Raw genomic sequence first — 21,927 nt, forward strand, 5'->3', positions numbered from 1 at the left:
TCTGATTAGCAGCTATTCACCAATTTTTAATTCCCCAATTTAGGAGTAGACTCAGTTCAATTCAGTCACTCAGTTGTGTCTGAGTCTTTGTGTAGACTCTGAGTGGAGTGGTACACTCAAAGGGTGGATTTGAGTGGACCATTCTTTGAGTGGATTATTGCCATGTTTTAAATTGACAGGGGTTAATTTTTGCAGAAGCAGAATAAGCTTTGTCTACATCTACCATAATTTTTATAGATCATGGTGAAATAATGCTTATTTAACAAAGTAACAAAAGATTTTAGAAACAAATATAAATCACTTAAAGGCAAAGAAATTCACAATCTGTGATCAAAAGCTGTATTCTAAGAAAACTTTTTCTCTTAATAGAGAGAGACGACCAAATTCCAGTCTGGTACCAGCTTACTGTTAATACTAAAATATGTTTATTTGGTTAACCTTAGAAAAGTCTTTTCCATAAATCTTGAAGTAGCAGTATTCTTGCAAAGACATCAGAGTGAAACTACAGAAGACATGTTTAAAATTTGGTTAACTTGCCATTGACAAAGAAACCTGGTCATTGCTGTGACATGTAACACTTTAACATGGTAGGTAACTAGAATTATAACTGACATTTTACCAGGACATATCAGATTTTCATGTATTCCACATAATTTTTAGGATATCTGCAGTAGAAGCATCAACCATACAATATAACCTGAGATGATTCATCATTCCTCCAACAGTACTTCTCATATAATTTAACATGTCAAATGAACCCAAGTAATTTAATATCTCTTTTTGGAACATCTCACGGGCCCTCTGAAGCATCCTAAAGTTAGCTAAAAGTCAAATCATTTGGAAAGTTTTGTCAATAAATATCAAAAGGGTTTATAACAGTCAGATAGGCTCATATTGGTCACTGTGAAACAATAGTTATTCACTTAGCCAAAGTAGCAAAAAGGATTTCAAAGGCAAATATAGAACAGATCAATTAAGAGGTAAAGAAACTTAAATTTATTATTGGAAGCAGGACATACTTTCTGAAGAAAGTATGTCCTCTTAACAGAGAGAAAGGCCAAATTTAAGTTTTTGCACCAGCATTTAAATTCATTTAAAAGCAAATTAAATTTATTTTAAACTTAGTCCTAACCATGCACAAAACTTTTCTCAGGGTCCACTTTCCACAAAACTTCTTATCATTTTCTGTACCCATTACTTTGTTCTCGCATCCTGAAGCAACAACCTGTAAGTCAGACTTACTTCCTTTTCCCTTCATAAAATGCAGTTTCATTCCTCATACCTTCTTTATTAAAAACATTCAGCCTACTTTGCTTAAGCAACCAAGAACTGACCTTTATATTGAGCATAATTTCTAAAAAAACCTTTGCTTTCTTATAGAAAATATCTCAGAGTAGCACCAAACATATTTATGAATAGTCCCAAATCTCTTTAGTTTCTCTGTAAAAGGAAGTTAGCGTTCAGTGATGAATATTTCAGAATCTTATTTTATTTGGAAGTGACCTAGGTATTCAATAAACTTCTGTCACTTAGTTTAGCACAACTGTAGACATTCAGGTTACCCAAATCTGGAGAGATTATTTTAGACAGACATTTCTAAAGTATATTTATTCCTAATAGAGTTTATCTAAAAGCTCATATCATTTGCATATTATTTTTTAGAAGTTTCTTTACTCGAGATATTTTCCTCATTGACAAACATGTAACAGATATAAAATATAACTATTTAACATGTTAAACCTAGGCACAATGAAAATATTATTCTTAATGTTAATGACTTGACATGTCTATATTAGATTAGCAAACAAACATTAATACTAGATACTTAATATTGAATATTTCCCAGCTCACATGAACGTCAGATTCATTCAGTTAAGTTTCTCTTGTATTTAGAATTGTTTGATTTGTAAGCAATTACTTTTCTTTAGGCCAATTAAATTAGAGCTCATTTATATCTTAACTTCAGTATTATCGAAAAATATACACGCTGAGAAATACATAAGTCCAGATGGACAGATAGAGATCTCATAGTTTTCCAGTTGAGATTTAAAATGTCTCTTTGACACTTTTTTTTTCTTGGCTTGAAGTTCTAATTTGACCAAGGCTGAGGTCTCAGGCAAAGTGGGCTGTGTGTTTCAAAGACCTGGCAAGGGTTAACATCAAGTTTTCCCTAGGCAGGCCTTTTTAACAAGCTAGTTGTTTTTAATTGCATATCCAAAAAGAACTGTTTTTGCAAGTTTCCAAGAAAAAAATTTCATTTTAACCAGTTTTCTCCAGGGTCTAAACAATATATGGCCATCCGTGTCAAAAAGTCATCTTTCCTTTCTGCAATGATAGTTTTATAACTAAAATATAGACCAAATAGTGCTCAAATTGACTCTCATGTCAGAGACAGACAGCTGATGAAAATATTGGATTGCCTGTCTGGGAGAAGTGGGGTCTTGTTTGATCAGAAGAATCTGAAGGAGTAAGGGAATTTGCAAGGGTAGGGAAGGAAGCTTGGTCCCTCCCCACCCTGAGAGACAGGAGTAGCTAGAAGGGAATTCTCTAGAATGTTCAGGAGAGTTTTTGATCCCTCAAGCTTTTGGATATAGGAGAAAGACCTGGACCAAAGGGAACCTCAGAATCCTTTCCTAGTCTCCAACAATAGATATCAAATGGGGATAGGAAAGGTCGAGTAGGGGTTGTCTAGGAAATCTGATGGAGAAGGAGGCAGAGGGGGATGGGATAGGGAGGCAACAGAAACACACATGTAGCATGAGTCCCTCAAATCCAGATTCTAAGGGCCATGAAGGACTGAACATAAGGAAACTCTGAGTCCTTTCCCTGATTTTGGCAAAAGAGATCAAGTTGAAGGATTCTGCTACAATCTAGTGTTTCATTCAGAGGATATTTTTTTTGTTCCCCCAGTTTGTATTGGGTCTAGGCCTTTTGCAGGGTCAAATTTTCCAGTTCCAGAGAATGTAGCCAAGGGGTGAGTCTGAGACAGAGGCTCCCAGGACGTACCAGAACCCACTGTTAGCCTGCATGCCATAGAATGGGGGTACTGAGAGTCACCAGCTGACAGAAAGGCGTCTCTTTTGTTCCAGTGATCTCTCCGTGCGACTGATGGCACAAAATGGCTGACCGTCTCAACAGGTGCATCGGGCAGTGAGAGGTGACCCCTGAGAACGGTTCAGCTAAGGTACCGTGTGACCCAGGCAGAGAAAGAGATTCTCGGGAGCGACCATGGTTGACTCACCATTTGGCATTTCCCTAAAGTGTGGAGGGCACTCTTAGAATGGCTCAGAGGCAACACCTAGACTCCTGTAAATCAATCTGGACTAAAAAGGAAAGAAGTGAAAGTGACAGGGAAGATAGGCTGAGGAATCCAGCTTACAATCCTATTGGGGAGGCGGTGGCCAGCGGACGATGGGCTCTATGTTTTGATTCAACCACTATGTGCCTAACATGAAGCATGGAAGTTGTCTTGCTAGGGGGTAGATGCCCTTGTGGTGTGATTCATTCCATGACTCCCTTATCCTCACATGGGTATCTTCATGTGGCAGACACCATAGTGGCTTTTAAGTGCCTGGCCTGTGCCCACACAACCTGGCCTGTGCCCACACAATGTTGGTTGGCCTAATCCTCAGAAAGGAGTCAAAAGGAGAGACCTTCACCCATCTAGGTGGCAGCTACTGGGATGCAGTGAGCAGTGGGAGCCTTCCAGACAGAAAGTAAAGTGCATGTAAAGGCAAATAGATGGGGAAACAATGGAAACAGTGACAGACTTTATTTTCTTGGGCTCCAGAATCACTACAGATGGTGACTACAGAGCCATGAAATTAAAAGATGCTTGCTCCTTGGACGAAAGGCTATGACCAACCTAGACAGTGTATTAAAAAGAGACATTACTTGGCTGACAAAGATCTGTATAGTCAAAGCTATGGTTTTTCCAGTAATCATATATGGATGTGAGAGTTGGACTATAAAGAAGGCTGAGCACTGAAAAATTGATGCTTTTGAACTGTGGTGTTGGAGAAGACTCTTGAGAATCCCTTGCACTGCAAGGAGATCCAACCAGTCCATCCTAAAGGAAATCAACCCTGAATATTCATTGGAAGGACAGATGCTGAAGCTCCAATCCTTTGGCCATGTGATGCGAAGAGCTGATTCATTAGAAAAGACTATGATGCTGGGAAAGATTGAAGGCAGGAGGAGAAGGGGATGAAAGAGCACAAGATGGTTGGATGGCATTACCGACTCAATGGACATGAGTTTGAGCAAGCTCTGGGAGATGGTGAAGGACAGGGAAGGCTGTTGTGCTGCAGTCCCTGGGGTCGCAAAGAGTCGGACACAACTGTGCAACTGAACAACAACAAGGTTATGCAGCTTTTAAGTGGCAGGACCAGGATATGAATTAGTACAGTCTGACCACAGAGCCCACACTTTTACCATTAAGATGAGAATGGCATGCCAAGGGCAGAATTAGATCCAGGAATATCAGTTATAAACATCATTGTCAAATTATGCAAAGGGATCAACTTGGTTGAGATCAGCAAAGGACAATGGATTTGCCAATTCAGAAGCTATTACTTAAGAAATATGTATCCATACCAGTTGCATGTTGGGACTGGAACCTAAATTGTTGTGGATTAATATATTAATTGAATTAAACTCTATCTAGTGATGCTCTTACTCTAGCTAACTACTCTAGTTCCTCTAGTTATCTTAAGTTCCTCCAACATTCTCTGCCTTTTCCATCTTAGGAACCTTTGGCTAGGCTAGTCTCCTTCTCTAAGATGTTGGTTCTCTTAACTCTTTCTGTGATTGGCATCAGTTCATACAGATCTTGGCTTTATTGTAAGCTCCTCTGATACATTTTCTTTGGTAGTTTATAAAAAGTAAATTTTACTTATTTTTTTGTTGTTTTCGGTCATTAAGTCATGTCTGATTCTTTGCGACCTCATAAACTGCAGCACGCCAGGCTTCCCTGTCCTTCACTATCTCTGCTGCTACTGCTGCTAAGTCGCTTCAGTCGTGTCCAACTCTGTGCGACCCCATAGACAGCAGCCCACTAGGCTCCTCTGTCCCTGGGATTCTCCAGGCAAGAACACTGGAGTGGGTTGCCATTTCCTTCTCCAGTGCAGGAAAGTGAAAAGTGAAAGGGAAGTCGCTCACTCGTGCCCAACTCTTAGTGACCCCATGGACTGTAGCCTACCAGGCTCCTCTGTCCATGGGATTTTCCAGGCAAGAGTACTGGAGTGGGGTGCCATTGCCTCACTATCTCTAGATTTGCTCAAACTCATGTCTGTTGAGTCTGTGGTGCCATCCAATTTATCTCATCCTTGTTGTCCCCTTCTCTTCTTGCCCTCATCCCACCATCAGGGTCTTTTTCAGTGAGCTGGATCTTCTCATCTGGTGGCCGTAAATAGTATTTGCTTCCTTTGAGGCATATGTCACAATTTGGAATTATGCATTGACTTATCAGTGTACTAGTTTATTGTTACTCTCCCCAACTAGTTATGACTCCATGAAGGTAGGATTTGTTCTTTAAGTTTCTACCCCTAGCGTAGTGCCTTGAACACAGTAGTTGCCAAGTAAATATTGTTGCTTGTATCAGTGAAGGAACATTTCCTATTTATATAGATAATACTGAACTATTTTGTTTTCTTGAAAATAATCAATCTTTGAGAGATGGATAGGGAGAAGCAAAGTCAACACAGCTTAAAAAAAACACTTTAGAGCTACCATGTCTTGAAAGTGTCACATGTTCAGTAAGCATGCATTTTTTTCATATTACAAATAACATATTAGCAATATAGGTACCTGCCTGTATGGTTCTTTGGATGTTGCTAAGGTGTTTTCATTGGTTCAGTTCAATTCAGTCGCTAAGTTGTGTCCGACTCTTTGCAACCACATGAATCGTAGCACGCCAGGCCTCCCTGTCCATCACCAACTCCCAGAGTTCACCCAAACTCATATACATCAAGTTGGTGATGCCATCCAACCATCTCATCCTCTGTCGTCCCCTTCTCCTCCTGCCCCCAATTCCTCCTAGCATCAGGGTCTTTTCCAGTGAGTCAACTCTTCACATGAGGTAATCAAAGTATTGGAGTTTCAGCCTCAGCATCAGTCCTTCCAATGAACACCCAGGACTGGTCTCCTTTAGGATGGACTGGTTGGATCTCCTTGCAGTCCAAGGGACTCTCAAGAGTCTTCTCCAACACCACAGTTCAAAAGCATCAATTCTTTGGCGCTCAGCTTTCTTCACAGTCCAACTCTCACATCCATACATGACCACTGGAAAAACCATTTCATTGGTTAGAATCCCAATTTTATTTTCATTATTGACTCAAAAGGGGTTAAACTAAGATTGAGCAAGAAGAGAGAGTTCTTGATAAAACTATAACAGAAAAATGAAAGCAACAGTTCTTGTCTTCAAGAAGTATACAGTCAAATGAAAATGGCTATCAAGTAATCAACAGCCTATATTATACAGCACAGTAAAGGAAGTTGTAAAAGTAAAAGAGGGTGATATGGTTGGATGGTATCACCAATTCGATGGACATGAGTTTGAGCAAGCTCCGGGAGTTGGTGATGATCAGGGAGGCCTGGTGTGCTACAGTCTATGGGGTCGCAGAGTGTTGGACATGACTGAGACTGAGCTGAACTGAACTGAAAGGAGGTTGTAATAACTCATTTATTACTGTAACTGTAAAGGAGGGGTAAAGGAATCAAAACAACTGTTGAATATAAATGGAGAAGACAACTAGAGCTATCTGCCAATAGAGGTAGTTCTGAGTGTCTAAAGAGACAGTAGTAATTTTGTTGGAGAAATTTCTTCCTTTATAGGAAGTTTGGACATGGTCTCTCAATTCCTCCCAATTTTAAGATTCTGTGAGGTATTGCAGGGGGAGAAAAATATGCTTGATCTTGAAAGATTGAGTAGAACTTAAACGTGAAAAGATGGGGAAAGGACTCAGCCCTCCTTTTTTCCTCTTGAGATGTATACGTAGTGTAGGTATAATAGACAGACATAGGGACATTGCTTTTTTTGTTTATAAACATTTCTACTAATAATGAAGCTTCTTTGTAAAAAGGCTCAGAAATACTAAAACAGTGCTTTTCTTGAAAGATTATTTTTTAAGTTTATCAAAGAAAGTTTTGAGTATATCAAAAAATCTGAAAGGAAGTCTACTGCAATGGCATTAAGGTATAGAGTAAGCTATAGTTGACCTTTGACATTTACAAAGCTGTCACTAGAGCATGTAATTTCCTTCATTTCCTTGTATAACAATAGTATCATTTCCCTCTATTTTTATGTATTAAATGAGAACCATAAATCCAGTTGAGATGTAAGTGCTAGCTCTGAGAACCTCTTAACATATCAATTCGAAAACACAATTTAAGCTTTTGGTTCAGGAAAATGGCAAGTCACTATCTATAAAAAAGGGTGCTTTTGAATAGTTCAGTCAGTGTTAAATCCTCAAGTGCTCTTTTCCTTATTCTTTGCCTGACAGTTTTCTTTATTCATCTTTTATATTTTAATATAAATGTCATGTTTCTTAGAAGAGGTCTCAAAACAATAAAGTAAATTATACATTTCTTATTTTTATCCTACTGCACCTTCAATACATTTGCATGTTAAGGTTTTGTTTTGATATATTCTAAGAAAATCATTAAATATGGAAATATTAAGAAAAATCATTATGCTTTGTAATATGCCTCTAGTTATAGTTAGATCTAACTATATAATACCACAATCAAATAATTTTACATATATATGTATTTTTTTACAGATACGTTTTCTGAAATTCTGAATCATGAGTCTAGCACTTAATGATCTGCTTATTTGCTGCCGTCAACTAGAACTTGATAAAGCTACAGAGCGAAGGGTAGTAAATTACTTAAATTTAATCTTTCTTTGAAATGAATGTGTGATTGGTAACTCATTATTTTGTTCTTTTTCATTTTCAGAGAGAGATTGAGAAATTTAAGCGCCTGATTCAGGATCCTGAAACTGTTCGACATTTAGATCACCATTCAGATTCCAAACAAGGGAAATATTTGAATTGGGATGCTGTTTTTAGGTATTCGATTCTAATTTTTTTTTTCTGTCTTACTTTTCTCTTTCCTTTTTATTTCTGTTGTGATATTTTTGTGTGTATATAGGTCAACTTATCTTTGCTCCTTGTATATCGTTGTGCCTTGCATAGGAAATTGATGCTCGATATTTATCTGAAACATAATTTTTAAAGGATGTTCATATAAAAAAGTTAAGATTTTTGAATTATTTGTTCAATAAAATGTCTTTGACATATCTCACTCAAGATTTTCTTTCATATCACTTTTTTCATAAGACTTTATTTCAAATTATAGAATAAAATTAAGTTATATTAAGTCCTTTATAACTTTGACATCTTTAAATATTGCTCTAAGTAACTGCCATATATAAACATAATAAAAAAGTAAAAAGGAATTTTAGAAAAATTCCATATGATTTCAGTTAACAAACAAAACTCATGCTTTGGAAAGACACAATTCATTACTTGACTGGAGTGGCAAACAGAATTGATGCTTTTATATAAAGGCATAATTTTCAGTTATGAAATCCATTCATAACTAGAAATAGGTGGTAAGACTTAGGAAAGATAAAGTATTTTAAAGTAACGTAGAATACTGATAAACTTGAAAGAACATTTTCAGTCTAGTGAAATATGAGTATATATTCATTCTTGAGTGTTTAGAATAGATAATCTATTTTATTTTTTAGTTTTTATTTGACACTAGACATACCATTGAGGATTTCATTGTGGATAACATGAAAAATACACACTTCTTTTCCTGTGGTTCCTTACTTTATTTCAGATGCCACAAATAATTTTTGTTGTTTTAGTCACTTATTCCTGTCTCTTTTGTGACCCCATGGAGTCTAGCCCACCAGGCTCCTCTGTCCGTGGGATTTCCTAGGCAAGTATACTGGAGTGGGTTGCCATTTCCTCTGCAGGGGATCTTCCTGACCCAGGTTTTGAATCCACATCTCCTGCATTTGCAGGCAGATTCTTTTCTACTGAGTCCCCAGAAAAGCCTACTACAAATACCGTTATTATCTAAAGATGAATATTTTGCATTAGCGGATCATGTAGGCCATCTGTGTACCTAACACTTCTAGCTAATCATGAATATCTTATAGGCAGACTTCATTTAAATTAGGGCTAGAAACCTTACCAACTCTTTAGGAAGGAGGTTCCTATTTTGCTGAAAGTTTTACTTTTGTTTTAGGTTCAAAGGATTTGTTAACAAAAGAAATCACTTGTTACAAATCAATAAGTTCAACTTTTAATAGATGATTATTTAACTTAATTTCAGTTCAGTTTAGTAGCTCAGTTGTGTCCGACTCTTTGCAACCCCATGAACCACAGCACACCAGGCCTCCCTGTCTATCACCAACTTCCAGAGTTTACCCAAACTCATGTCCATTGAATTGGTGATGCCATCTAACCATCTCATCCTCTGTTGTCCCCTTCTCCTCCTGCCTTCAATCTTTCCTAACATCAGGGTCTTTTCAAATGAGTCAGCTCTTCGCATCAGGTGGCCAAAATATTGGAGTTTCACCTTCAACATCAGTCCTTCCAGTGAACACCCAGGACTGATTTCCTTTAGGATGGACTGGTTGGATCTCCTTGCAGTTATTAAAAGAACAGAAATAGAAACAATAGAGAAGAGTAACAGCACATACATCACCAAATTGGGCCAACCGACATTCAGACTTAAACAGTGCTGGGAAGTCCCTTGTTAACAGCAATCTGGAGTCCCAATTGGGAAAAGGTCCTGGGCTGTACGTCCACCCCAAGGGTGAGACTTCAAGTTGCTATTTTAGGGGCTCTCATTTATAATCCCAGGCCACTAACTGATATCATCTTCAGTTTACATGCACAAATGAAGCTCTGATTTAATTTTTATAATGTGGTTTCACCTTGTGAGTCATTAAGACGTTTTAGACCCTGGGGGACTGGCCAGGTCCTCAGGGGCTTAAGAGATTCCAAGACCCATTCCTTTCTTATCTCAAGTGCCCCCTGACTTGCTATGCTTGCAGGCAGGTATGAAATCCAGGCAGTGTCCAGGCAGATCAGAAGCAGGTGACAGGCCTACTCGGTTGCTTCTGAATTTGGAGAAGACTTCCTCCATTTTAATTTCCCTAATAGTAGGTCATGTAATACACACACACACACACACATACATGTCATGCACTAAATAGCAGAAAGAGGTGAGAAAGAATTGAGAGCTCTTAATTGTATTGCAAGCTTTTGATGATAAATGAGAAAGCAAGCAGGAAAACAGTAGAAAATCATGGAAGTTAATAGATTAAGAACTTTGTAGACCAGACTTTAAATTGGTGTTGAGGGCTTGGCCTTGGAAATGTAATTGTTTTGGTTAGTGTACCTTGTTTGAAGAAGTGTGGTTTAAAAGCTCTTTATGATGGCATGAAGAACACTTTGAAACTATTAAAAAATAATGTTAGTATTTAACAAGTTTCTGGAATTCCATTTCATTTTTTTGAAGGTTTTTACAGAAATATATTCAGAAAGAAACAGAATATCTGAGAACAGCAAGACAAAATGTATCAGCCTCGACACAAGCCACTAGGCAGAAAAAGATGCAAGAAATCAGTAGCTTGGTCAAGTACTTCATCAAATGTGCAAATAAAAGTAAGTGCTGTTACTTAGCTTAATGGGTTATTGTTTCATGAGTTTGGTCTGAATATGGTGAGATAAAAGTTGAGTACTCTGATTTCTAGTACATATAATGATTTTTAATATTATAGCTTCAAATATTTGGAGGAATTTATACAAGCATAGTGAAAAAGTAAAAGTGAAAGTCGCTCAGTCATGTCTAACTCTTTGCAACCCCATGGACTATACAATATTCTGCAGGCCAGAATACTGGAGTAGATAGCCCTTCCCTTCTCCAGGAGGTCTTCCCAACCCAGGGATTGAACCCACGACTCCCTCATTGCAGTGGATTCTTTACCAGCTGAGTCCCAAGGGAAGCCTGTTACATAAGCATAGAATGATAGAATCTCAGGGTTGAAAGAATTAAAAGATAGTATTTCTGGAGAAGGAAATGGCAACCCACTCCAGTATTCTTGCTGGGGAAATCCCATGGACAGAAGAGCCTGGCCATCTACAGTCCATGGGGTCATGAAGAGCTGGATATGACTGAGTGACTAAACAACATTTTTTTTGTTTTACTCTAAACATAATGTCATGGTTTTCAAAGGTGCTTTTGTAGCTGGAGGGATGGTTTGATGCCTTTCAAATCTGAACACTTAATGCACTTCTCAGCTCCTCCTGGATCCCCATCCCTTTGTCATATGCAGGTGTCTAGGCTGCTGGCGGCCGCTGGGTCTGGAATGCAATCTCCATTGCCTCCGCTTCCGCTGGCAGACAGAATACATCCTCCTTTTTTTCTGTATCACCTGCAGTTTAGAAATGAGTTTCCAGAGGCTACTGAAACAGGACCTTAATTATGGACTTTACATGGCAGGAATCTACTCGTTAGAGCTTGGAAAAAAAAATTATTTCATCTACCCATTTTTCTTGAATCCCATCTATATATCCCTGGCACTTAGATAGTCTCAATGATTAAACATACCTTTGAGACTTTGTTTTCTATCTTTGAGTAGTTCTCATAGTAGGGAAAACTTGTCTGTTTGTTACTGCTTCTATTTTCTGAGATAATACAGAAAAATACTAATCTTTTTAATATGATGTCCTTTGAGATAATTGAAGTTAGACATGATATATCCTGAGTCCTCTTCTATAAGCTAAACAACCTACTTCCTTTAGCTCGTATGGCCTACTTTTGTGTCACTTTTGTAAATATTCTTCAGTTTTATTCTCTCTCTTAAAATGTGTGGGACTCAGTCTTATAGGCATATTCTGATTGGTATGGAGTGGAACAGGGCTTGGATATCTTTTATTCTATACTTTAACTAATTCATTCTAAGATCAATTAGCTTTCTTGGCAGTCAGAACCCATACTCAACCAGCACCGTGCTTATTATAAATAAATAAAAAACAAAAGACAAGTTCTTTCTTGCTCCTGATGAGCCGCATAGCTCCCATTTTATACTTACACGGTTGATGTTTTGAAAAGCTAATATTTTTGAACCAGAATGCAGAAATTGCTTTCTATAAGGAAATGGTTGTCATACAGTGCTGAAAAGCTAGAAGCAGAAATATTTGTTTAGGAACTTGGACTCAAACTGTTTACTCTTCAGAAAGTGGCTTTGTGATGCCAAGTTTAGTTTAAGAATCAGAAAAGCCGAATATGGGTAAACGTTATTAAGCAGAAGGATATAGAGTTGTTAGTAAATGATACTTCAGAATGATAGGATGCAAGTTTAGTCTAAAGACAATGGCTTTAGCAAAAATTTAGTTTTCTGTCTCCTCTGAGATGCCATTTCATGTGAATAGCTCCAAGTCCTGAGAAGAGACTCCAGCCACAGACAAAAGAAAACCACACTGAAATGTTTTTGCACCTGCTTTTGCTCTGTATCTATTAAAATCTGTGTTCTTGGCTACTACTGCTGGGCTCTTAATAGATCTTAATATGGTCTTACAGAGTTTATGATTCAGTGAAAGATACTTGTAGCTCATTCGTAGCCCATCAGAAAAGTATGCAGCTTAGAATTTTGCTTTAAAGTGAAAAAAACCCTTCTATTGCAAAATTAGCAATGGGGATCACATTTTAAAGTATATTTTTATTTAAGACTTTTTTTCTTTGGAGTTTTACTTTGTAACTTAAACATTGTTAATTTCAGAGCAAGACCAGGCTGCTACTATCATGTTATCTCACTTCTTAAATTTTTTTTTCAAACAGTTTGAGGGTTAATGGGAATTTAACACATGTCTAAATCTTGCCAGACTTGCTTAACATCTAAGGTTTGATGAAAGAAACAGAGATGAGAAAAAAAGAGGTATCTGGAAAGGAACCAGTAAGCAAATATTGTTCAACTATGACAGAAGTTATAGTTAAGAAAATATTACAAATACTATAAGAGAGAAATGCACAGGTTGTTACAGCAGAGGATATTGTGATTGTACATTTCATCATTAGCCAGATTTCTAAAATTATAATGCAAGTCATTAGTAAAAATAATATTTTAGGCAAAAGGCCAAGGAGCAATGATTTTTTTAGTTGTATCAGTGTATTTTTATTTATCATACTTTTATACTGAATACAACTAGTCTTATCACAAAAAACTCTAAACTAGTATATATTCCGATGTACATAATGACTTGCTCATAGCTTACAACAAAATATATATATGCAATTTTAAGGTTGTTAGTAGTGAAATATGAAAAATTTCAACTGTGACACCAGCATGATTTACTGTAACAAAAGTAACTAAGTAATTTTTAAATGTATGTTGTTACCTTTAAGAATATATCCATTTTATATATATATGTGTATATATATATAATGTATTTATGTGTATATATATATATACATATATATATATAAAACTTTCAGGACCTCTAATAAAACTAAAAATTATAGCCTTATATATTAGTATGCAATAAATGCTATTATAGGACTTGAAAATAATTTTCTTTTCAAAGTAAATAATAGTCTCCTTAATATCTTATTCTAATATATTCAAATTTTTATTAAAAACACCGAGAAACTTTGAATCATTTTAGGTCTAATGTCAGAAATTGTGAATTATTAAGGATAGAGTGAATGATTGTTTTTGTTATATAATCCTGCAGATTTGTCAGACTAGCAGATTGGTAAAGGGACCAGATATAAATGTTTTTGACTTTTGCAGGCTATATAGACCCTGTCTCAACTACTCAGCTTTGCCATTTTAGCATGAAAGTAGCCATAAACAATATGTAAGTTAATAGATACGTCTGTGGTCTAATAAAATTTTGTTTTCAAAAACAGATGATTGGCTGAATTTTGCCCGAAGGGCCATAATTTTCTAATCACTCTTTTATGAGAAAGAGGTTCATACAGTTGCTGTTTCAAGCATCCTTAACATATTTTTCTTGAGATTAATGTTTCTGCTTGTTTATTTTTAAATAGGAGCACCCAGGCTGAAATGTCAAGAACTGTTGAATTATATCATGGATACAGTGAAAGATTCATCCAGTGGTGCTATTTATGGAGCTGATTGTAGCAATATATTGCTGAAGGACATTCTTTCAGTGAGGAAATACTGGTGTGAAATATCTCAGCAACAGTGGCTGGGTATGTTTTGAAGTTTATTGCTTGTGATTTTTTCCTTGTGAAATGAAATTTTGCCAAAAGAGCATTGAGAGACTATATATATCTCCCAAATGACCTCACAGTTTAACAGTACCTTGGTAAAATTAAATGGTTATAGATTTTAACAGTTTTTATGTATTATTTACTTCCTAAATTATTATCACTAATAATGTATTTGGTGCCTGCTATCAGAACTTAAATTGCAGAATTGAAAGATGCCATATCTCTCCTCAAAGGCTTGGCAGTCCAATGACAGAAAAAAACAAAGTAAACCAAAAGTTAGAAGGAAGTGAGTTCACAGATCAGTAACACCTAAACTCAACAATGATTCATAGAGTAGAAAGAAGAAAACAGAGAGAGGTGTCATAAAAGGGAAAGCAAGAGAGTTTCAAGTTGGAAGAGGTGTGTTTCAAGTGTTGTAGAGGTAGTAAGACACAGAAGTATCAATTGGATTAGGAAGTTAGCAGGTTACTGGTAAGGTGCTGTGCTGTGCTTAGTGACTCAGTTGTGTCCGACTCTTTGCGACCCCATGGACTGTAGCCCTCCAGGCTCCTCTGTCCATGGGGATTCTCCAGGCAAGAACACTGGAGTGGGTTTCCATGCCCTCCTCCAGGGGATCTTCCCAACTGAGGGATTGAACCCAGGTCTCCTGCATTGCAGGTGGATTCTTTATCAAAAACTACTATAATAGAATATATAGGAGTCAGTGACTTAGAAGGTAAGTAGAGTGGGATGGATGCCAGCGAGGAATTGTTTAGTTTCTAGGTGAGAAGTACTAAGTGACCACAAAGGAAATTTGGTCAGAGACTGAAATTTTTGAGTTTATTGATTTCAGAGGTAGAGTATTTCTGGCTCTGGGTGGGCTTAGTGGGTGGGAATGGTATTTGGCTTTAACGAGGTGACTTTAAGCCAGCTGTCAAAGTCTTCTAATATAGCTGCCTCTGAAAATTTAGAAACTCAGTATTTTTCATTGAGAAGTATTCAAGATAAGTTGTGATAATTTAATAGACATTTATCTGTATTTTGTTACTGTCAGTTTATCATTTCAAGATAAGATGTTTGTGGACTGTAAAACCATGACCTAATCGGTGCCCTGAGCTGTATTCTACTGTTCCTACATGAATAAAGGTTTTCTCAGCTATTGGTTAATTTCTTATCTATCTGGGGCCTTTGCTGTTTTTCTGAACACAAAGGAAGTTGTGTCTCAAACAGGGCCTCAGAAAGCCTAGAAGCAGCCTTTGGAGAATAGGCCAGTGATGTCTAGGATACTCCAACACATCTGTCACCAAAATAGTTCAGCCTAAATATTTAGGATTTTGTACATTTTAATTATTACTTGTAACAATGGGTCTCTCTGAAAAATAGACAGTCATTCCTCTAGTCTCTGTATAATGATTCCATCATCTGGCACGTTCTCTGAAATTCTCTGTATTTTTAAGGAAACTACCTCCACTTACAATAATCAGTCTTTTTGTTGAATTTTTCTAGTTAGTTACCTTCTCTGAAATTTACTTCTCTAATTGGACTTCCCTGGTGGCTCGGTAAAGTGTCTGCCTACAATGCAGGAGATCTGGGTTCAATCCCTGGGTCTGGAAGATCTCCTGGAGAAGGAAATGGCAACCCACTCCAGTATTCTTGCCTGGAAAATCCTATGGATGGAAGAATCTGGTAGGCTACAGTTAGTGGGGTCGCAAAGAGTTGGACACAACTGAGTGGCTTCACTCAATGAAACTCTGCTCAAGAGGTGTTTACATTCAAAATGTGTTTGGTAGAGGTGGCTATTGAAGCCATTGTTATGGATGAAATTGTCTAGGTAGAGAGCTTAATATGAGATGAGAAGATGGCCTAAGACTAAACCAACATTTCTCTATATATTTTGGAATCAGCATGTTAACTTCTACAAAAAGTTCTGCAGCAGTTTTATTTGGATTGTTTTGACCCTGTTGAACAATTTAGGAGAGACAGACATCTAAACAACATAGACTCTTCCAGTCCATGAGCATGATATATCTCTCCATTTATTTAGGTCATTTTTGATTTATCAGCATATGCAGAATTTGTATAGTTTTGTTAGATTTATACTGCTGTAGTTGGTAAAGTTTACTGTCTTTTAAAAACATTTCTTTTCCATATTGTTCAGAAATACCATATCGATCAGGAACCTTGCTAAAATCACTCACTAATTAGGTCTAACACCTCTTTTGTTCATTCTGGGGAATTTTCTGTTTAGACAGTCATGTCATCTGCAAGTAATAGAGAGTTTTACTGAGCCATGTGGCCTGATTTCTTTTTTCACCTTATATTGGCTAAGACCTCAGTATAAGTATTTTTTAATGATAAGATATGCATAACATAAAATTTACTGTTTTAACCATTTTAATGTATACAAATCAGTGGTATTAAGAATATTCATTGTTGTGCAACCATCACCACTCATTTCTAGAATTTTTTTCTTCTTCCTAAACTGAAACTCGGAGAAGGCAATGGCAACCCATTCCAGTACTCTTGCCTGGAAAATCCCATGGACGGAGGGGCCTGGTTGGCTGCAGTCCATGGGGTCGCTAGGAGTTGGACACGACTGAGCGACTTCACTTTATTTTTTCACTTTCATGCATTGGAGAAGGAAATGGTAACCCACTCCAGTGTTCTTGCCTGGAGAATCCCAGGGGCAGGGGAGCCTGGTGGGCTTCCGTCTATGGGGTTGCACAGAGTCCGACACGACTGAAGCGACTTAGCAGAAGCAGACTGAAACTGTATCCACTAAATAAGAACCTGCCCTACTTCCTCCTCCAGCTCTTGGCAACTATTCTGCTTTCTGTCTCTGAATTTGACTATTCTAGCTACCTCCTATAAATGAAATTCTACAATATTTGTCCTTTTCTGAATGACTTATTTCACTTAACATAATGTTCACATGTTGTAGCATTCATCAGAGTTTTCTTCCTTTTAAAGTCTTAATGATATTCCATTGTTTATATATACTACATTTTCTTTACCCATTCATCTGTCATTGGACACTTGGGTTGTTTGTATGTTAGGCTTCTGTGAATAATGCTATTATAAACATGGGTGTACAAATAGCTCTTTGAGTCCTTGCTTTCAGTTCTTTTGGGTATATATTCAGAAGTGAAATTGCTGCATCATGTGGTGATTCTATGTTTAATTTTTTAACTACTCACCATACTGTTTTCCACAAGGGCTACACCATTTTATATATTCACCAGCAATGGACAAGTGTTCCAATTTCTCCACACCCTCACCAGCACTTCATTTTCTTTCTTTTTTTTGATAATAGCATTCCTAATGTAAGGTAAATATATGGGAAGTGGTATCTCATTGTAATTTTGGTTTACATTTCTTTAATGACTAGTGATGTCAAACTTTTCATATGCTTATTTGGCCATTTGTATATCATCTCTAGACAAAAGTCTTTTCAAATATTTTGCCCAGTTTTTATAAGGTTGGCTGTTGTTGGATTGTAGGAGTTCTTTATATACTTTGAATATTAATCCCTTATCGGATATATGGTTTGGAAATATTTTCTCCCATTCTGTTGCAGGAAGGGGGACCCCTTCCAGGGCCCAAAAGTGGGCTCTTATCTTAACACTTGGAAATGAATTGTCCAAGGAGACACATGTGCTGAAAAAGCAAGATATTCAATTGGGAAGATGTGCCCAGGCAGAAAGCAGCAGGGTAAGGGAACCCAGGAGAACTGCTCTGCCACGTGGCTCGCAGTCTTGGGGTTTATGGTGATGAGGTTAGTTTCTGGGTTGTCTTTGGCCAGTCATTCTGACTCAGAGTCCTTCCTGGTGGCACAAGCATTGCTCATCCAAGATGGATGTCAGCAAGAAGGATTCTGGGAGGTGGTTCGACACGTGGTGTCACCTTTTGACCTTTCCTGAACTCTTGCAGTTCAGTTCAGTCATTCAGTCATGTCCAACTCTTTGCGACCCCATGAACTGCAGCACACCAGGCTTTCCTGTCCATCACCAGCTCTTGGAGCTTGCTCAAACTCATGTCCATCGAGTCGGTGATGCCATCCAACCATCTTATCCTCTGTCATCCCCTTCTCCAACGGACTCTTCCAGTTGGTGGTGGCTTAATAGCTCTGTGTTCCTTACCAGGACCTCCTTCATAAAACAACTCATGCAAATGGTTGCTATGGTGTCTGGCCAGGGTGGGTGGTTTCAGTCAGTGTGCTTCCCCTAACAATTCCTTGTTGTTTAGTTACTAAGTCACGTCTAACTCTTTGCAACCCTAAGAACTGCAGCATACCAGGCTTCTCTGGCCTTCACTCCTGGAGTGAAGTTTGTTCAAACTCATGTCTGTTGACTCAGTGATGCCATCCAAGCATCTCATCGTCTGTCGTCCCCTTCTCCTCCTGTCTTCAGTCCTTCCCAATATCAGGGTCTTTTCCGATGAGTCAGTTCTTCACATCAGGTGGCAGGCTATTGGAGCTTCAGCTTCAGCATCAGTCTTTAAATGAATATTCAAGTTTGATTTCCTTTAGGATTGACTGATTTGACCTTCTTGCTGAAGAAGGGACGCTCAAGAGGCTTCTCCATCACCACAACTCGAAAGCATTAATTTTTCGGCCCTCAGCCTTTGTTATGGTCCACCTTTCACATCTGTACATGACCACTGGAAAAACCATAGCTTAGACTATACAGACTTTTGTGGATTGCCTTTAATTCTGATGATAGTGTCCTCTGATGCACGAAAGGTTTTGATTTGATGAATACAGTTTATCTATTTTTTCTTTCGTTGCCTGTGCTTTGGGGGTCATTTCCAAGAAATCACTTCCAAATCCAGTGTCATGAAACTTTCCCCCTCTATTTTCTTCCAAGAGTTTTAATAGTTTTTCCTCCAATATGATTTTGATTAGGAATGGTGAGAACAGACATCCTTTCTTGTCCTGTTCCTGGTTTTAGGTGGAAAAATTCAGTGTTTGCTCATTAGCATGTTAGCTATTAATACAGGCTGAGGACATTTCCTTCTATTCTGGTTGCTCATGGTTTTTTATCATGAGTGGTTATTGAATTAGGTTAAATTTTTTCCTGCATATATTGAGATAATCATAGAACTTTTTGTCTTAGTTTATTGATAATAGTGAGTTATGTTGATTAATTTTTCATAGGTTGACTCAACCTTATGTTCCTGCTATATACCCTACTAGGGCATGATGTATTATCTATTTTATATATTGAATTTGAAGGTCATGGTTGTTGTAAGGTTTTTAACTATGAACTCAGTTTCTTTAATAGATGTAAGATTTAGGTTATGCAATATAGATGCAATATATTTAGGTTATATATTTCAGTGATATTTGATTATTTGTTTCTTTAAGAATTTGTCCATTTCATATAAGCTGTTGAAAGTATGAGTGTAAAGTTCTTAAATAGTGTCTTACTATCCTTCTAAAATGCTTAGACTCTGTTGTGATATTGCCTCTTTGATTACGGATTCTGATCTTACATTTTTAGTTCCTTCTGTTTGTTTTGGGTTTCATTCTCTAGTTTCTTAAATGTAGATCATTAATTTAAGAGCTTTTTTCCCAGTACATGCATTTAATATAATATATTTTTCTCTAAACACTACTTTAGTCACATCTCACAAATGTTGACAATGTTGAGAGAGCAATTTATAGCATTAAATGACTACATTAGAAAAGAAGAAATATATCAACTATATATATGTAAGTATATCAATATATACCTTAAATTCCAAGTATATCAATATATACCTTAGATTCCATCTCAAGAACTAGAAAAAGAAAAATCCAAAGACTTCAAGCAGAATAACAGAAATCAATGAACACCGAAAACAATAAAGAAAAATTATAGAAACAAAAAGGTGACTCTTGGACTTCCCTGGTGGCTCAGTGGTAAAGAATCAACCTGCCAGTGCAGGAGACGTGGGTTCAATCCCTGAGCTGGGAGGATCCCACATGCCACACAGCAGCTAAGCGCATGCACCACGACTGCTGAGTGGGTGCTCTAGAGCCTGGGAGCTGCAACTCCTGAAACCCACACACCCTAGGGCCTGTGCTTTGCATTAAGAGAAGCTACTTCAGTGGGAAGCCCGCTCGCTGGAATAAGAGAGTGTCCACTGCTCGTATCAGTGAAGACGCAGCACGGCCAAAAATAAATTTTTTTAAAAAATAAAGATATTCTGGTTACTCATGGGCTACTCTATTCATTCTGGCTACTCTGAATACCCATCATTGCTGTGAGAAATTGTCCTTTTTCTCTGATTAGGAATCTCATGTCTTCTGTCAGTATCCATAAAACTGGTATTCTAATTTTTTTTTTACATTTATGTGATTGCTGCTGCTGCTGCTGCTAAGTCGCTTCAGTCATGTCCAACTCTGCGCAACCCCGTAGACTGCACCAGGTCTTAATTGTGGCACATGGGATCTTCTGTCTTCATTGCGACATGTAGGATCTTTTAGTTGTGACATGTGGGATCTTTTTAGTTGGAGCACGTAGTATCTTTTTAGTTGTTGCATATGGGATCTAGTTCCCTGACCAGGGATCGAACCTGGGCCCCTGCATTTGGAGTGTGGCGTCTTAGCCACTGGACCACTGGGAAGTCCCCTGGTATTTTAATTTGTTAGATTGCAAATAGCGTAAAGTCTCAGTCTTTTCACACTTCCTGACACACTATACACACATTATTAGGCAACTAGCATAGAACAATATAAAACTATGGAGAACACACTGTCTCAAGTGCTTTCTTGGGCCTAGCCAAAGGAATTTAGGAATAGAGAAATTACGTCTGAGTTCTGGCTCTTAAACTGGTGTTCACATACTTTGCTGCCTATAGTTGTTCCTGTCTTTTTTTTTTTTTTAATGATTTTTATTTCTTTATTTTTGGTTGTGCTGGGTCCTTGTCTCTGGGGGACTTTTCTCTAGTTGTGGTGAGCAGAACTACTTTTTAGTTGCTGTGCCTGGGCTTCTCTTCACGGTGGCTCCTCTTGCTGCAGAGCACAGGTTCTAGGCATGTGGGCCTCAGTAGTTGTGGCACATAGGCTTAGCTGCTCTGCAGCACATGGGATCTTCCTGGTCCAGGGATCAAACCTGTGTCTCCTGCACTGGCAGGCAGAGTCTTTACCACTGAACCACCAGGGAAGCCCTGTTCCTGTATTGAAGACAGTTTAATTTATAAAGTTAAATGTTGATGGGATTCTTTAACTGTATTAAATATAAATTAGTATAATTTTTAATGTTTTGTTTATGGGATTACCGAAATTTGAATTGTGGCATTTAATTAAATGTTTTGATAGTTTTCTTTTTAAAAACATAACTAATACTTTTTTTTTTTTTTTAAGAATTGTTCTCTGTGTACTGCAGTCTATATCTTAAACCTTCACAAGACATTAATAGAGTTTTGGTGGCAAGAATAATTCAAGTTGTGACCAAAGGATGCTGTTCACAGACCGATGGATTAAATCCCAAATTTTTGGATTTTTTTTCTAAGGCTATTCACCAGGCACGGTAATCTGATCTATTTTTGTTTTGTATTGGAAATCCATCTGATCCTTTTTACAAGACTGTGTTTTATATTCAGTGACTACAGTTTTTTACCAATCTTAAGAAAGCGTTGGACCTGTTATAGTAGAACTAGTGGATTCCCTAAGAAAGTGTTAGGTCCAGTACTTCCTGA

At 37.5% G+C, this 21,927-nt stretch overlaps 1 protein-coding gene across 4 annotated transcripts in view; it reads left to right on the forward strand.

Moving 5' to 3' along the window:
- Positions 1 to 21,927, forward strand: part of ATM (ATM serine/threonine kinase) — a 152,252-nt gene that overhangs the window by 2,602 nt on the left and 127,723 nt on the right. For 3 of the 4 annotated variants that reach the window (XM_061440213.1, XM_061440215.1, XM_061440216.1), the window contains exons 2-7: positions 3,090 to 3,184; positions 7,782 to 7,877; positions 7,960 to 8,072; positions 10,546 to 10,691; positions 14,080 to 14,244; positions 21,593 to 21,758. In XM_061440213.1, the coding sequence (XP_061296197.1) occupies positions 7,806 to 7,877; positions 7,960 to 8,072; positions 10,546 to 10,691; positions 14,080 to 14,244; positions 21,593 to 21,758 (662 nt within the window). In that variant the 5' untranslated portion in view covers positions 3,090 to 3,184; positions 7,782 to 7,805. The remainder of the gene's footprint in view (positions 1 to 3,089; positions 3,185 to 7,781; positions 7,878 to 7,959; positions 8,073 to 10,545; positions 10,692 to 14,079; positions 14,245 to 21,592; positions 21,759 to 21,927) is intronic. The other variant, XM_061440214.1, reaches the window with a different exon arrangement.

The sequence above is a fragment of the Bos javanicus genome, chromosome 15 (genome assembly GCF_032452875.1).
Source record: "Bos javanicus breed banteng chromosome 15, ARS-OSU_banteng_1.0, whole genome shotgun sequence".
NCBI lineage: Eukaryota > Metazoa > Chordata > Mammalia > Artiodactyla > Bovidae > Bos > Bos javanicus.